Source organism: Cherax quadricarinatus, chromosome 5 (genome assembly GCF_038502225.1).
Source record: "Cherax quadricarinatus isolate ZL_2023a chromosome 5, ASM3850222v1, whole genome shotgun sequence".
Classification (NCBI taxonomy): Eukaryota; Metazoa; Arthropoda; class Malacostraca; order Decapoda; family Parastacidae; genus Cherax; species Cherax quadricarinatus.
In genome coordinates, this window is record NC_091296.1 from 74,799,747 (window position 1) to 74,818,301 (window position 18,555).

The following is an 18,555-nucleotide window of genomic DNA, read 5'->3' on the forward strand; positions in this document are numbered from 1 at the left end:
CACACCTTGGGTTATTATTATGAGTTAAAATTGTTGGGGTCATGGAAGGGAATTAAGTTGAATCCAAGGAAGAGGAGGTTAGATCCAATTACTTGGATCAGAAGAGCCTCACCAACATCGAGGAACCTTACTTGAGGAAAGAAGGGGGGGGGGGGTTATAATGGGTATTGAAAAAATCTCTTGGGCAATCCAGTTTTTAGGCTTAAAGGGGAAGGGGGTAGCACTAAATCTGTATGGGGTAATACAGAGTCTTGTGGCACGATAGTCAATCTGATTTGATCCAAGGAAGGGTATAACAGCTAAATCTTTGTATCAAGAGCCCTTTGCTAGTATTAAGGTACCGCCAATGAAGGGATTAGATTGTAATGTATGTGTCCATCACACAGGTTATTTTATCCATGACCTGGTGGACATGGCCAGGTGTCATCGGAAGCGTTCCTCATACGAGTTGATGGTTCATCATGTGTGTGTTATACTGTGCTTTGGTCTGGCGGTCTGCTCAGCCATGTTTGTTGGGTAAGTTGGTCTTGTGCTCATCTAATATCTTCTTTGATCAAGTTCAGTTGAATTCAGTGAACTTTTATTATAATTATGGGGAAGGACTAACTCTGTAAAATAGTAAATGATGTAGGCGTCAGAGAAATAAATTAATACTTATATTTAAATAAATTGGCAGGTCATTTTTATTTCCTAATTTTATTTTTAATGAATAGCAAATAGACTTTTTATTGATCTATAATTTTATTATTTTTAACTAACAACACAGACATATGTTAATTTTTTAATACAGCCTATAACTCACAGAACGGGCGAGGTTTCACTCCATGACGAGCAAAACCTAAAACTCACAAGCCAGTGTGTATAAGTTTGTTTCCGTAAAGAAGGTAGGCTGAAAGTACTGAATGTGTACTCCCTGGAAATTATTATTATTATAATAAAAAAGAAGCGCTAAGCCACAAGGGCTATACAGCGCTGCAGGGCAGGAAGGAAGCGAGGGCATCAGGTGGCAAAAGGGAGATGGATGAGTAATAGGTTACGGATAACAGTGGGGCAGTGGATGGGAAAAGGGTAAAGGGCAGCAAGAGACTGAACTAGAAAGGGCTGAGGGGAGTGCGAAAGGTATCATCATCAGAGTTTGTGGAGTAAATCAGTCGTTGTCAAGAAGTCTATGAGAGAGTCAGGATTAAAGGAGGGTCCATCAGCAAGAAGGGAAGGTAAAGAGAGAGTAGTAGAACGAAGACGACGTTGGAGGTAAATTCTGCGTGCTCGTTGATAGAGAGGGCAGTCTAACAGAATGTGGCTAATCGATACTGGAACCTGACACTGCTCACAGAGAGGAACAGGGTGCCTCTCCATGAGATACTCATGAGTAAGACAAGTGTGGCCATTGCGAAGGCGGGAGAGAGTGGTCTCCCAACCTCGGCACTGATGACAAGAAGACGGCCAGTAACCTATGCTCGGTTTAATAGAATGAAGTTTGTTACCGAGCAGAGTTGACCAACGTTGTTGCCAACGGGTGTGAAGGTGGGTAGCTATTGCAGCAAAATAGTCCAGAAATGGAACACCTCTATAGGAAATTGGTAGGTCATGTACTGCTGACCACGCAGCAGTGTCTGCCTGTTCATTGCCCTGTACGTCGACATGACCAGGGACCCAACAAAAAACAATATCTTTATGCTTGGTAGAGATACAGCGTAGCCAAAGTTGGATACGGAGAACTAGGGGGTGAGATGTATCAAATTTTCGTACATCCTGTAGAGCACTAAGGGAGTCTGAGACTACCACAAATGATGACACAGGCATAGATGCAATACGAATAAGTGCTGCAAGAATGGCATACAATTCAACAGTAAAAATGCTAGCCGAAGATAGTAAATGCCCTCGTACGACGCTGTCCGGAAACACTGCTGCGAATCCGACACCGTCTGAAGACTTAGTGCCATCTGTGTACACAGCGATGGCATGAGAATGAGATTGGAAGTGATCAAGAAAAAGAGAGTGGGAAGCCACCGTAGGCAGTTGGGCTTTCGAGCAAGGGAGTGAGAAAGAACAGACCTAAACAGCTGGAACTTCCCAGGGGGGTAGGGAAAAGTGAGATGCTACATGAACATATAAAGGTGGTAACTGAAGGGAAGACAAGAGCGAATGTAGGCGAAGAGAAAAGGGACGGAGCAAACAGGGGCGGCGAACAAATAAAGAATGTCTACTAATATCGGTGACCATTCTATAAATGGAAGGATTGTGGATATCGTGAGAGCGTACATAGTAGCGAAGGCAATGGGCATCACTGCGATCAGACAAGGATGGAACATTCGCTTCTGCATAGAGGCTCTCAACAGGGGAAGAGCGAAAAGCACCAAGGCATAAACGTAATCCTTGGTGATGGATGGGGTTAAGGCTAGAGAGAGTAGCAGGAGAGGCCGCTGAATAAATCTGGTCACCATAATCGAGTTTCGATAAAACGAGGGCTGAATGTAGGCGAAGCAGAGTTCGACGATCAGCTCCCCAGGAAAGATGAGCAAGGGTTTTAAGAAGGTTTAGCCGGTTGTGACAAGTTGCCTTCAGAGAGGTAATGTGAGGTTTCCAGGATAACCTACGGTCAAAGAGAAGGCCTAGAAACCTGACTGTATCACGTTCAGGGATACGAGAGCCATAGAGATACAAAGGATGATCGGAGATGACAGAGCGTCTAGTGAAAGTAATTTGGTGAGTTTTGGTACTGGAAAATTTGAACCCATGCGTTGTGGCCCAAGTGGAAACACGGTCGACCGCATGCTGGAGAGAAACTGCAATGAGATGACAGTCAGCGCCTGCACAAGCAATAGCGAAGTCATCAACATAGAGTGATGACCAAATATTGGGTGGAAGAACAGAGGCCAAATCATTTATAGCAAGGAGAAAAAGTGTTGTGCTCAGAACACATCCTTGAGGGACACCTTCAGCTTGGACAAAGTCTGGGGAAAGCACATTATTGACTCAAACACGGAAGTGTCTGTCAGTTAAAAGGTTCTTTAGGAAGGATGGTAGATTGCCTCGGAGACCTAGGGAGTGGGCTTGGGCCAAAATATTATACCTCCAAGTTGTGTCATATGCCTTCTCAAGGTCAGAAAATATGGCAATAACTGAATGATTATTTGCAAAGGCATTATGAACATATGTATCCAAGCGTAGTAAGGGGTCTATGGTAGAACGGCCCTTACGAAAGCCATATTGACTAGCGGAGAGACTGTTGTGTGTCTCTAAATACCACATTAAACGGCAATTTACCAGACGTTCCATCACTTTGCAAACTGCACTAGTAAGAGCGATGTGACGATAGTGGGAGGCATCATGTCCTGTAGTACCCGGCTTGCGGAAAGGGAGAACAATGGCAGATTTCCATAGCTGGGGAAGAACTCCTTGTGCCCAAATAAGATTGAAGAGGTGTAAGAGGACTACAAGGGCTGACTGATGTAAATGTTGTAACATACGAATATGAATGTCGTCAGGTCCAGCTGCCGATGATCGGCAAGCTGAGAGTGTTGCCTCCAGTTCCTGAAGTGTAAAAGGCACATTATACTGTTCTTCTCTGAGAGAAGAAAAATCCAAGGGTACTAACTCTCTGGCAGACTTTGAGGAAAGAAACGAGGGGCATAGATTGAGCCCCCGGGAAATACGGCCCAGATGAGTGCCAGTTTCAATGGCAACGTCAAGAGGGTTTGCTACATCAATACCGGCGACCCGTAGAACAGGAGCCAGGTCAGGAAAGTATTTACCACTCAATTTCCTCACTTTTTTCCAGACTGCACTCATAGAGGAAGCAGAGGTGATGGTGGAAACATAGTCTTGCCAGCAAGTGCGTTTAGCATAACGGATGACACGGCGAGTGATCACACACTTCTGCTTAAAATCAAGAAGTCTCTCATTGGTTCTATTGTATCGGTACCTGCCCCATGCAGCGCATTTCAAACGTACTGCACGAGCACAAGCAGGAGACCACCAAGGCACGCACTTCTGGGAATGCTTGCCTGAGGTGTGGGGTATAGAATGAGAAGCTGCGGTATAAACTGACATCGAGAAGAGGTGTAGGAGCTCATCAATGGAAGATGAAAAAGGAACCTCACTAAAAGCAGTGAGCTGCGAGTAAAGGTCCCAATTTGCTCGATCAAATTGCCAGCGAGGGCTACGGAAAGGTGGTGAATATGAAGGAGAAGAATGATTGGAAAATGATCGCTGTCATGTAAGTCCGGTAGAACAGACCAGGTGAAGTCTAGTGCAGTGGAGGAAGAGCAGACCGATAGATCAATGCAAGAGAGAGTATGAGTACGAGGATCAAAATGGGTTGGAGTACCCGTATTTAAAACATGGAGGGGGTGAGGGGCGAGAAAAGCCTCCAACTGGATGCCACGTGAGTCACAATGAGACCCCCCCCCAGAGGAAATGGTGAGCATTAAAATCACCAAGTAACAGAAGTGGTGGTGGTAAGGACGAAACAAGAAAGGCAAAGTCTGGGATAGAAACTGCTCGAGAAGGAGAGAGATATAAAGAGCATATTGTAAACCACTTATTCAAGTGGATACGGGCTGCAGTGTAATGCAGCGAGGTATGGACAAATAGTTGACAGTACGGAATATCATTGCGTAGAAGAAGGGCACTTTCATTAAAGGTCCCATCTGAGAAAGGATCCGAAGAATACAATAAATTATAGCCTGAGATAGGTTGGAAAACAGCTGAGTGTAATTTTGGTTCTTGTAAGCAAGCACCAACAGGGGAAAACCTGGAAAGCAACATCTGAAGCTCACCCCGATTACCCCTGAGGCCACAGATATTCCACTGTAAATAGGCCATGATTGGCGATGAAGAAAATACCAGGAATCCTTAGGGAAAGGCACTTACGGACTAGAGGGGTTAGAAAAGTCAATGTGTGGAGGCATTGGAAGACGTTCAAGCAGCGAAGGAACGGAGCGTTGCGAAGAATGGGGTTGTGAAGATGGAGGAGAGGGAAGAGAAGGAACAGGAAGTGAATCAGTGTCCATTGAAGGTTTAGTCTCTGCAATATATTCTGAAATGGCTTCAAGTGTTTCTGAATTCAAAGATGTAGGGGAGACCATATTGGAAGTAGAAGGGGGAGGGTGAGTAAAGACTGGGACAGTAATGGAGTGTACCAAAGTAGAGGGGGACGAAAGAGTGTAAGGGACTGGAGATGAAGTGTGGGGGGGACAGAAGAGGCAGAAACCTGGGAGGTGGCAGAAGAGGGAGAAACTTGGGAGGGGACGGGGGTGGAAGGCATAGTACGAGAAGGAGGGTGAATCTCCACACTTGTAATAGAGCCAGAGAGAGGGGAAGAACTAGGCACAGAGACTGGAAAGGTAAAGTGTGGAGGTGGAAGAAGGGAAGGAAGGGGCAAAGAAGATTTGAGCAATGTGGATTTTTTGGACTTCTGAGAAGTAGAGGGGCGATTGGTATAAGGTGTCGTACGAGATCTTGTCGATACTGGGGCTTGTGAGGAAGGACGCGAAGATGTGAGAACAGACTGAGTTGTAGTCAGGACGGCAGAGCCAAGGACAGCAAAAGGATTAGATGCCGGAGTGACTATGAGAGGGGTAACAACAGAGGAGGCTGCAGAAGATGGGATCCCAGAAGTGGGGGGATGTTTTGAAACACGAGAATAAGAAACACGGGGTAGTCTCCCTTGGAGGCGGAGATGAGTAACTGCCATAGCATAAAGGAGACCTTCTGCCTCTTTGAGGCAAAGGATTTCACGTTCATTTAAGTAGACCTGGCAACGGCGGGAGTACGAAGGGTGAGCTTCATTACAATTAAGGAAAGATGGAGGTTGACTTCAAGATGTATTAGAATGGTCATTGGCACCACAGACTGGGCATTCGGCTATAGATCTGCAATATTTCGCTGGGTGACCAAAACGCCAGCAATTTCTACACTGTTGCGGTGTAGAGATCACCTTTCGAATTTGTAACCAATGTCCCGCGACATATACAGAGGACGGGAGTTCTCGGCTGTCAAAATTTAAACGAGCCACATTGCAAGGGTAACGTCTCCGCCCACGGGCAGGAAGGACATAAGTGTCTACTTTGAGGATTGGGAGATCCTGGAGGTCCAGCTGTTCAAGAATGTCATTGCCACATGACTGGAAATTCTGTTGGACTATGGTATGGGGCAGAATGACAGTACCACTACAAGAATTGAGAGAAAGATGTTTTTCAATAGTGATAGGAGTAGTATCGATATTCGAAAGGAGAGAAAGATCATGAGCTTGGGTAGCATTCTGGACAGTGACGATGCGCATACCGCTCTTGAGAGCATGAAATGAAATATCTCTACCAACATGACGCAGGAGCGCTTTGCCAATACTATGGTCAGAAAGATAGGCAGAAGAAGAATTCGGTCTTAAAGTAAAGAATTTAGTCCATTGTGTGGTCCAAAACTGAGCATGGAGAGGGAGTGCATGACGTGTTGGTCTTTTCCTAGTAGAATGGGAAGGTAACGAAGGAGCATCATCAGGAGATTGACGTTGGCGTTTAGGAGCAGGACTGGAGTTGGTCTGGCGTGAAATGGGCTGGCGATTCGAAAATTGCCGTACCGTAGAGGGAGAGGCCGAAAGCATAGTCAAAGGAGAGCGGAGGTCAGACAAATCGAAGGAGTCAGTCGAAGCCCTGATACCTGAAGCGGGTGAGGAAACAGCACCAGCAAGAGGTACAGGTAACAGGGGCATCAGGAGTGTCCGAAGAGTGGTCTAAAAACAAGGCAGAGTCAGAATGGGGTGCAGTATCAAGAAGGGGCCCGGGGGTAGTGGGTTCATGGATTGGGTTCTCCATGGTTAGGTTACTCCTTTGCTTTTTGTTTTTAAGAAAAAAAAAGAAAGAAGAAAAGAAAATAAAAATAAAAAAAAGAATAAAAAAAGGGGGGAGCGGGGAGGAATAGTTCCCAGGAGGAATGAAAGGGCTGGAAATCTCCCTCCGTGCCCAAGAGGACCTCAGCACCGCTAGTAGTGCAGATGCAGCATGGAACCCATGCCATACCCTACCCTTCATGCCAGTAAACCAGCAATCCAGGATAGCAACCTCACATCTGCCGAGCTACCTCGGTGGACAAAAGAGAGGGTGGCTGGATATCCGCCACAAAGCATACCTCCTTCGGCCACCACCCCCGGAATCCGAAAGGTGGCTTCCAGAGATACACCCATCGCCCGAAAGACACCCAAAGCTACTCCGGGATACCGGAGAGGGATCGGGACATCCCCATGCGATCCAGATTCGACAGCAAGCTACGCCACCGCCAAGAACCTCAACGGAATGGGATGGACCCCGGTATCCTTTCCTCTACCTAGGAACTAGTGCACCTGTGGGAGAAATCCCAAAGGCCAAAAAGAGGAAGGGCAAAAGGGAGGGGTGGGGAGGAGGAGGAGGAAAGGAAAAAGGGGAGGATGGGATAGGGAGGGGAGATTGGGGGTAATTAGGTTCGGTCTGAGGAAGGAGACCGACAGGTCTGATTCCTCAGACCAAGAGCCTGTTCACCACAACAAGGAGCCCCCCTTGAAGAGGCCTCCCTGGAAAGACGTAGAATGGGGGGGACGCGGATACGATTGAACTGTACAAGTGGGAAACAGGAATATATAGAGGATATAAATAAAGTGCTAAAAGTATCTAACCAAGACAGAACTCAGGAATAGCTTCAAGTTGGACAAATTTAAATTGAGATGGCATATAGGGAGGTACTGGTTTGAGGCAAAAACTTTGGGTAGATTTAAATATATGTTGGACGAGTCTGAGTGGGTGTGAGTTAGACCAGCCTGGTGGCAAAAACTCTTGCTTCACACGGTGAGTGTCTGGGTTCGATTCCCAGTGAGAGTTGAAACATTGGGCATGTTTCCTTACACCGGTTGTCTATGTTCATCCATCAGTATAAAATGGGCACTTGGGTGTTAGTTGACTGGTGTGGGTCACATACTGGAACAAAATTGACCTAATTTGCCCGAAATGCTCTGCATAACAAGCAGCTTTCTATATAGCAGTATGTTATTGATGTCAGCTATATCTCTATTTCATATACATATACTTGTAGAAATAGATATATTATTATATTATAATTATTATTATTATTATTCTTATGTTTGTAAATGATCAGTTTGTATATATTCAAGAGTATCTTAATGTGTATGCAAAGAGAGTAATAGTGTATATACACTTGCATGTAGTAGCTCTCAGCTGTGTACCTTGTACACTTAAATTAATAGATAAGATTGCATAATATTGCAATCAAACAGTTATTTTCCTGTATTTTTATAGTTATAAGCCATCTATACAAACAATTTATTGTACCTTCACATATACTAAGTGAACTAAACTAATATACTATTACTCCCTGCACAGGTATGCAGTGGTTGCTCTCTTTGTGGAAGTGAACAGTATCTTCCTACACACACGGCAGCTACTTATCATAAGAGGAACAAACAAAGCAGAACCAAAATATCGCCTCAACTCCATGCTGAACATTGCAACATTTGTGATCTTCCGCATTACTGTCCTAGGATGGATGACAAGATGGATAGTCATGCATAAAGATCATCTCTCTTTGCCTGTTTATACATTAGGTAGCATTGGTAAGTATATTTAATAAAGTACTTTATTATTATACTCATGGAAAGCTCTACTTACTTAAATTAACTCTTTAAAGGCATCACACTGAAATATAATATCCAGTTAAAGAGTAATATTTTTTAAAGTTTATATTTTTCAGGGTTGGCAATAATTATGCTGATGAACATTGTGCTCTTCTTTAGAATTTGCAATGTGGATTTCACAAACAAGAAACACAAAGAATTAAACAAGGTAAGCTGTAAAATCATGCTTAACATATGTTATTTATCCATTTTTATCTAGTAAGATATTTCTTCTTATAATGTACTATTTAAAACTAACAATTTATCTATTTTATTTTCTGAAGGTACATAACTTATACAGTGGACCCCCGGTTAACGAACTTTTTTCATTCCAGTAGTATGTTCAGGTGCCAGTACTGACCGAATTTTTTCCCATAAGGAATATTGTGAAGTAGATTAGTCCATTTCAGACCCCCAGACATACACGTACAAACGCACTTACATAAATACACTTACATAATTGGTCGCATTTGGAGGTGATCGTTAAGCGGGGGTCCACTGTATTATTGAATAACAGTCCCTGCAATGTTACCTTCTACACCAGCAGGAATAATAAAAATGGTTACAATTAAAATCTTAATTTTAAAGAGGTGGACTGGTAAGCCAGCAGAAGGCCTCAGTCAGATGGCTAAAAGCTCCCTGGCAGGTGATCATATGACTAAGACCTGCATCAGGAAACCATTATCCTGTTTCCTGACATCACTGTGCACAAGTTTCGTGTAATTTCTAGTAGCCTCTTGAGACTCCTGAAACATAGTACAGGAGGGCCCCACTTTACAGTGCTTCACTTTACAAACCATTGTACAGCATTCTGCTAATGTACCTGACCAGCCGGGCTGTGGCTCGTACGTTGGATTGCGTGCAGCCAGCAGTAACAGCATGGTTGATCAGGTTATGATCCACCAGGAGGCCTGGTCACAGACCGGGCTGTGGGGGCGTTGATCCCCGGAACTCTCTCCAGGTAAACTCCAGGTAATGCAGCACTTTTCAATTATACCCATTATTCATTTATTCAGACTTCCTAAAATAAGTATTGTGAGAAATTATGTGGGTAAATTTTAGACAATGTTCTGAATTAACATTTCACCCCATAATTGTGAAGAAACTTTGGTACATCAAGCAGTTTACACATACTGATATTGATGTACCTCAGAGTCAAGTGGGACTTTCAAGGACACCAGGTCACAGTAATATCCCTCCGTGTCCACCTCAGTTCTTCACATCTCCCACGTCTGGACCTTAAATTATCATTAGAACATATAGTTCTTAAAATTATTTGCAAAAAGTTATGCCAGTAACACTGACAGATTATGTGGACTGTATATATTTGATAATATCAATTACTTGACCTGAGTAATTTGCTTAGGTAATTTTATATAAATATAAATCAATATTACTCGCCAAATCAAGATTTTGGTGTCATAACCTAATGCCTCCCTTTTGATAGGCATTTCATATTGGCCAATATAAAGTAACATTTTTAATTTGTATTTTTATATTATTAGTTTATACCTAGTTGTACTTTAGCTCATTCCAGCACAACACATAGACAACATCAACTTCATTATGTGTATTAGTGACTATATTCTATATGACCAGAATGCTTAAGCTATATACTTGTCCAAACTTCCCACCACTACAGATATCAGTACTAGAACTCAACACACAACCCAGGATATAAATAACCACAATTTAAACCTAGAAGATGATTGATCACGTTGACCCTGATCTAAACCTCCATAAACAAACACCCAATCATAACCTATTGGAAAGTAACTGCCCTTATTACACAGCATCACAAGCCAGCACTATCCTAAGCAATGCTAAAAGTCTATCAGTTCTTAACTATAACATCAGGTCCTTAAGCAAACACTATGATGACCTCCTGGCACTCCTTGTGTCGCTAAAAACACTCTTCTCTTGCATTATTCTTACTGAGACCTGGCTTAAGCAGGACACAATAGATATCTACCCTCTACCAGGATACACAGCAATCCACAACTGCAGACCATACCAAGTTGGGGGTGGTACTGCAATCTATTACTCTAACCAGTTATCTTGTATTAGTACCACTTGCTTCAGTGATGAATATGGGGAATACATTTTTGCTAATTTTACTGTAAAAAACCTTAAGACGCCTATAACAATTGGTGCCATTTACCGGATACCCCACACAAACATCCCAAATTTCAGTGAGAAATTAAAGTCACTAATAACAAACAGACAAATGAACAAGCACCACCTTCTCTTAGCTGGAGACTTCAATATCAACCTTGGCCTACTAGATGATCAGCCTGTAACTGATTTCATCAACAATATGAACAACACACTTCTCATACGAACAATAACTAAACCAACCAGGCTCACTGAGACAAGTACAACCATAATAGACCACATATGGACCAATATACTATTTTTTTTATTATTAACACACTGGCTGATTCCCACCAAGGCAGGGTGGCCCGAAAAAGAAAAACTTTCACCATCATTCAATCCATCACTGTCTTGCCAGAAGGGTGCTTTACACTACAGTTTTTAAACTGCAACATTAACACCCCTCCTTCAGAGTGCAGGCACTGTACTTCCCCCTTAAATCAGGGATAATCACAGACAGCACTACAGACCACTACCCTACCTTCCTCTTGACAAACATTAGTAAACCACCACTGGAATACAACAAAGTTTCATTTAGACTCCATGACGAGGCCTCAATAAGGAATTTCACAGCTGACCTAGAGACTGTTGACTGGCCTACAGAATTCTCCAAGGCCAATGGTATTGATGACTGGACAGACATTTTTCTCAACAAATTACTTAGACTAAACAACAAACATTGTCCTATAAAAACGAAACAGATCACGAATAAATGGCTTGGTTGCCCATGGCTAACCAGCACCATTCTGAAATCCATTGATAAGAAACACCAATATGAAAAGCAATATAGACAGGGCTTAATACACAAAGATATTCTTAAACACTATTCATCAGTTCTCACCAAAGTAATAAAGAAAGCCAAACAACTATACTACTCCAGCAGATTCACTGACACAAGAGGAGATATAAAAAAGACCTGGAAAACACACTCCCATATTCTAGGGACCCACAAACTGAAAAAAATAAAAGAATATTGTCCTAACTAAACCTAATGAAGCACCACTGCATCCCACTGACACAGCTAACAAGATAAACGACTTCTTCTCAACCATAGGATCTAATCTCGCCAATAAAATTCCACGTACCAATGCCCATGCCGGGGACTACCTAGATGGGAATTTCCCAGATTCCTTCTATCTTGTCACCGGGATTATGAAGTCACTTAAAAATAACTCAGGGAATCTGTCTCATGTTCCACCATTATTGTACAAGCGAGCGGCCCATGTCCTTTTGCATGCTATTTCATTACTTTTTAACAATTCACTAGAAACTAGCACCTTCCTGAAACTACTCAAGACAGCAAGGGTTACACCAATACATAAAGGTGGTGACCCTACAGATTTAAACAACTATAGGCCAATATCAAACTTACCATTGCTATCCAAAATCTTTGAGAAACTCGTGCACAGGAGACTATATTCATTTATAACGGCACAAAACATACTCAACCCCTGCCAATTTGGATTTAGGAAAAATAAAAGCACTAATGATGCAATTATAAAAATGCTAGATCTGCTTTACACAGCATTGGAATACAGTGGTCCCTCTTTTTTCGTAATTAATCCGTTCTTGGAGCCGTTACTATAAACGAAATTTACGATTTGCGAATCAATTTTCCCCATAAGAAATAATGTAAATACAATTAATCCGTTCCTGACACCCAGAAGTATTAAAACAAAAAAATTTTTTACATGAAATATACATGTAGTACATAAACAATACAATGGGAAATGATGAATGAAACATTAACAGCTTAACACTTACCTTTATTGGAGATTCTTCTTAGTGTATGGGAGACTGGAGGAGGAGAGAGATTGGATTGTTTACAGTTTGGAAGGGGAATCCCCTTCGAGCAACACCTCAGGTACCAATTGCTTCTCTGGGGTTGCTTCTCTTCTCTGTTTCTTAATGCCACTTGGAGTCACTCTAGTCCTGTCTCGCAAAGTGGAGAGAGCTCTGTTTCTGGTGTCTCTTTAACACTTCCCTAAAATGGCCCAAGACTTTGTCACTGTACATATTTCTCACCTTCTTTACCACAGGCTTGGTACTAGGAGCTTTCTTTGGAGCCGTGGTAGCTTATTTAGTACTTGCAAGCACTAAAATGAGTAGAATATTATGAAATATTTCGTAGGAGCACTTGAGGGGACCTTCACTCACTGGTAAACAATGCCAGACTGGCTGGGTAGGGAGGCTGCCCCGGCTCACACCGTGCATACGCGTCCCGGACGAACTACTATTCGCGAGTCAACCTATGAAAAGCGAGTCCATGTTTTTACGAAAATACCCCTATGATTGGCGAAATTTACGATTGCCGAGAACTACGAAAAGCGAGGGACCACTGTATAAGGAATATCTGCTAGGAATTTTTATTGACCTAAGAAAAGCTTTTTACACAGTAGACCATGGCATCCTACTCCACAAACTTGACCATTATGGTATAAGAGGCTATGCGCTTGCATATTTCAAATCCTACCTAACTAATAGGCATCAGTATGTCACCATTAAAGACACAGCATCATCAACACGGCCACTTGATACTGGAGTTCTGCAGGGAAGTGTCCTTTGTCCCCTGCTCTTCCTCATATACATCAATGATCTTCCAAACATATCCCAACACCTGAACCCCATTCTCTTTGCTGACGACTCGACTTACGTCATCTCTCACCCTAATCTTGCCACCCTCAACACCATTGTTAACAAGGAGCTGTACAAAATATCGACTTGGATGACAGCCAATAAACTTACGCCTAACACTGACAAAACCTACTATATTATGTTTGGTAGCAGAGCAGGAGTTGCGCAAATTAACATCAAGATCGACAACACTCTAATTACCAGACATAATGAGGGCAAATTCCTAGGCCTATACCTCGACAACAACCTAAATTTCAGCACCCATATAAAACACATGACCCAAAAAGTATCCAAAACGGTTGGGATCCTCTCCAAGATATGATACTATGTGCCGCAAAATGCCCTTCTCACACTATACCATTCACTTATTTATCCATACCTCACCTATGCTATTTGTGCTTGGGGATCAACTGCAGCAACTCACCTAAAGCCAATAATAACCCAACAAAAAGCTGCAGTAACAATAATCACTAAATCCCATCCCTGGCAACACCCCCTCCCACTCTTCATAGATCTAAACTTACTCCCTGTTCAGTACATCCACACTTACTACTGTGCAGTCTACATCTACAGGACCCTAAATTCCAATATTAACCTTGACCTAAAATGCTTTCTTGATAGTTGTGACAGAACCCACAGGCATAACACCAGACACAAACATCTCTATGACATTCCCCATGTCCGACTAAACCTTTACAAAAATTCAATGTATGTCAAAGGCCTTAAAATCTGGAACACCCTCCCTGAATACTCTAGAACTGCTGACACATTCATCACCTTCAAAACTACCATTAGAAAACATCTTATCTCCCTGATACACCCCGTCAACTAATTGCATGAATACCACCTGGTGGTTCACACTTACACTCACTCACCCACTTGACCATAAACACAGAAATATCAATCTTAATCTTAAAATAATGAATCCTAACTAGTCATAAGTTGGCCTGTGATACTCCAATACTGAAACTATGTATTGTGCAAAAACAAAAGCATTCACATTGCTGAACTCACAAACTAGTATTTAGTCACTTAGCCATAATACCAACTTACCTCATAATTTGTAATATTTCAAAGTTAAGAATTAATCTAAGTCTGCCCGAAATGCCTAGCCATGCTAGGTGTTCTATTGGCCCCCTCTGTAATTAGTATTTTAAAACATGCAAACCACACAATATCCAAATTCTTTAAACTCAGCATTGTAATCCTTATAGAGAATAAACTTGATTTGATTTGATTTGAACATACTTGTAGTGAGAATTAATACACTGGGAGACGTACATTACATGCGGTGTCAGCTTCATCAGTTTCTGATGATACCACTTCTATTACACCTTCATTAATTTCATTTGAAGATTTGGCTGATTTCCAAATTCCTTGAGAGAACTAAATCCACCTTTCAGGATGGCCACCTGGGCCGTAATCGCTCAGATTCAGTTTTCCTTTTATGACCTCTTCCCTTGGGTCCAATAAAGAGCCGAGATGACCAGCAGTTAGCCTTCCACACCCGTCGTATCAACACTGCCCCTTGCCACCTACCCAACCCCTCCTCCCTCACTCATTTGGAAGAGCGAGCGATTCTGACCAGAGCTTTGGTAAGATGGGAGGGAGGAAGAAGGATGGGTAAGGATGGAATGTAGGAAAGGTTGGGGAGGGAGGAGGGGTAGATGGGGTTATAAAAGGGAAGTGGCTATCCACTTTGGTGTAATTTGAATATGCGTGTGAGCATATTGAGAAATTTGTAATGAGGTTGGTTTTATGAGTGGGGTATGCCTCTTACCCATCAGTTGCACACTGCTATATTGTTGTTATACCAGTGCATCAATGAATTGGAAGGATGCATACTGCTTGCAATTTTTTTTTTTCCGCAAGAGGTTGGTCAGAAGGGCGCAGCTGCAGGCGGAGCTTGCCAGGCATTTGATGGAGGTTGGTAGCTCACCTGGAGCTGTCTGGCAAGGCAGTGACTGAGGTGGTGTCCTACTGGAGGGTAGTTGTAGTTGCAACAAGGTTAGTTGTGCAGTGTAGGTTGATAAAAGTGGGTCATCCGGAGATGGGGAGCGTTAGTCCGTGTTACTGGACGTAGAATGGTTCCGGAGGTATCCAATCATCTTCTGCGGGGAGGTTGCTTAAGATTTTCGGTTGAGGGAAGTTCTCCTTGTGGATGAAGCGTCGAACTCTTTGTTGGAGGGTCATTCTTTGGGATCTGTGGGGAGGGGTGGTGATGGTATAGTCGGTCGTGTTCACTGGTTGAGGGGGGTTCTCTCTGTCGGGCACATAAAGTTCCTGCATGTAATATAGTAAGTTTGTCTAACCGGACATTGATTGCGGGGATTCTCTGTGGCATGTGTAGGTCCTCTGACCTGATTCTGTCTCTGAGTCTGGTGTTGGTGATGAAGCGGAGGGCTTTGTTTTGGACTCTTTGGAGTTTTAGCATGTTGGTTTTGGTTGTGAGTGACATGGGTACACAGGGGTATTCCAGCAGAGGTCTGATCATCATCTTGTACAGGTGTAGTTTGATGTGGGGAGGGGCTGCTTTGAATCGATAAAGTTGGCCAAGGCGGGCTTTCGCTAGGTTTACTTTTTTGGTTATGTGGGTTGTAGAGTTGAGTAATCTGCCGATCTCGTATCCTAAGATCTTGTTTGGATTCCTTATAGCAATTTGGGTGCCTCTGATGGAAATGCCCCCTTTGTCTTCTATGGTTGATTGTAAGCACCCGATAGTGCTGATGAGGACTTTGTCTGGGTTGGTTGTGATTCTCCATTTCTTTTCCCACCTGGCTGTTCTATTTAGTTCTTCATTCATTTTCTCTATCGCTCTCCTATGCTTGTTTGCGCCAGCTGTAGGGGTGGAGGAGACAACATGGATGACGACGTCTGCAAATTGGGTGATGATGGTGTCGGTGTGTTCAGGTTGGTAGAGGTCGTTGACGTATATGTTGAAGAGGATGGGGCCGAGGCAAGAGCCTTGGGGTACTCCTGCTGTTGGTGTGAAGGGGGTTGATTCCACTCCGTGGAAGGTGGGGATGATTATTCTTCCTGTTAAGAAGTTGTAGATGAGCCTGAGAAAGGTCCAGTTGTGATCAGGGAGGTCTATGAGTTTGTAAATGAGGCCGTCGTGCCAAAGGCTGTTGAAGGCCTTGTGCATGTCCCTGGTGGCGATGAGGGCCAGGTTCCCTTGCTTCTTCAGGCTGGCCACAGCATCAAAGATGATGTTTATGGCATGCTGAGTGCTGCGGCGGGACCTGAAGCCGAACTGCAAGTAGTTTGTGACTACCATTAATACTTCATATTTACATTACATTAATGCTTCACATACACATTACTGATTATAGGAAAATTATAGTAAATTTTCCACAAATATATTTACCACTTATTATAAGCTATAAACAAAAATATTTTAAGGTAAGTAATGTGTTTACTGTACGTATATGCATTTTTTAGGCCTAGCTCTGTTGCTTATTTGATACATGATAATGTAAACATGTTATCAGGCTTTTATATGCATTCAAAAGTTAAAAAGGCTATGTTTCATTTGAGAGCAATTTTCACTTTACAGCAGTAGCCCAGAGGCTAACCTGCTATATAAGAGGGACCTGCATGTACTGTAAATTGTCTTGTGTCTTGTAGCTCATGTTTAACACAGTGTGTACATGAAATGTAGTGTATAATATTTAACAAATTTTAAAACTTTGGACTATTTCCCACAATTCAGCTTTTTTTTATTTTTTTGCACACTGAATGTCTTTCATTAAAGTAGGGTGACCCAAAACGTGAAACACATTCACAATTATTCAGTCACTAACTACAGTATTTTGACAGAAATGCACAGACATCACAGTTCAAGTGAAATGTGAATAAATTGTACTACATGTAAGTCCAAGTTAAAAAAAAAAAAACTTCAATGTTCTACATCTAATTGTTTAGAAAATACTACCACAGTTCTGTTTCTGAAATAATTTACATAATCCACAAATTGTGAATGGAAAGTAGATGAGGTTTTACTTGCCCTGCTGATACTTACAATATTTTTTCTGCAATGACACGATTGCAAACAAACCATACCCCCGGCCGGGATTGAACCCGCGGTCATAGAGTCTCAAAACTCCAGCCCGTCGCGTTAGCCACTAGACCAGCTAGCCACAATAAGATTCATCCAACTAGGCTAACGCAACGGGCTGGAGTTTTGAGACAATATGACCGCGGGTTCAATCCCGGCCGGGGGTATGGTTTTTTTTCTGCAATGTTAGAAATCATATTACATTATTATTTTACTAAAAGAACATTAAACTCACATAGATCGTGCAGCACTGTGGTGTGATAATATATAAAGGCAGGGGAATTAAGGGTTATCGAGATTGAGATGGGTAGGACAATCTATTAAGACTTGTTGATAACTAGGCCAGGCAGTCCTTGCAGTGAGATGCCAGGCACAACCCCCCAGAGGTAGATTGGTACATAGTGAATAGTGGATTGAGACTTAATCTGCATGTTTATTACCCTGAACATCAATGTCTCCAGGGGCACCCCAGAAAAAACTTTTTGTGATTACAAGAAATGTGACCTAATCATTATTTTATGAGGTACAGTATAATGGAATGTGCAGTGTCTAGGCTCTGGATGGCATGTAACTCACTTTGGGAGTCTGAAACAACAGTGAATGAGGAGGTGAACATACCATAGTTGCAGTGTGTATGATAGCCCATAATGCTCTGCATACAAGGGGCTTTGGCATGTTGCACTGTGATAACTGTATTATTACTGTATCATGTTCAAATTAATAAATAAATAAATAAATAAATAGCAATGAGTATTGCCAAATCTAGCAAATACAGTTTCTCCTTTCTTTACACTGGTTTGACTTACAATATTTTGATTTTATGATGGTGCAACAGTTATACACACTCAGTAGTCATCAAAATTTGAATTGTTCACTATGATGGTAGGGGAAAAGCATGATACATGGTGGATGTAAAGGAATGAGGTAGTTTAAGACGTACTGCATGAGTTTGAACGTTCACATTTTCTTTATTCTCCATGGTTGAATGGGGCTCACATCATGGGATAAAAAACAAGAATAAGTCAGTTACTAAGTGTGATTACAGTACACA

The 18,555-nt window shown here is 42.4% G+C and overlaps 1 protein-coding gene across 1 annotated transcript in view; it reads left to right on the forward strand.

Moving 5' to 3' along the window:
* LOC128685109 (TLC domain-containing protein 2) overlaps window positions 1-18,555 on the forward strand; it is a 65,065-nt gene that overhangs the window by 41,291 nt on the left and 5,219 nt on the right. The window contains exons 3-5 of the mRNA XM_053771629.2: window positions 387-516; window positions 8,370-8,599; window positions 8,737-8,828. Of these exons, the coding sequence (XP_053627604.1) occupies window positions 387-516; window positions 8,370-8,599; window positions 8,737-8,828 (452 nt within the window). The remainder of the gene's footprint in view (window positions 1-386; window positions 517-8,369; window positions 8,600-8,736; window positions 8,829-18,555) is intronic.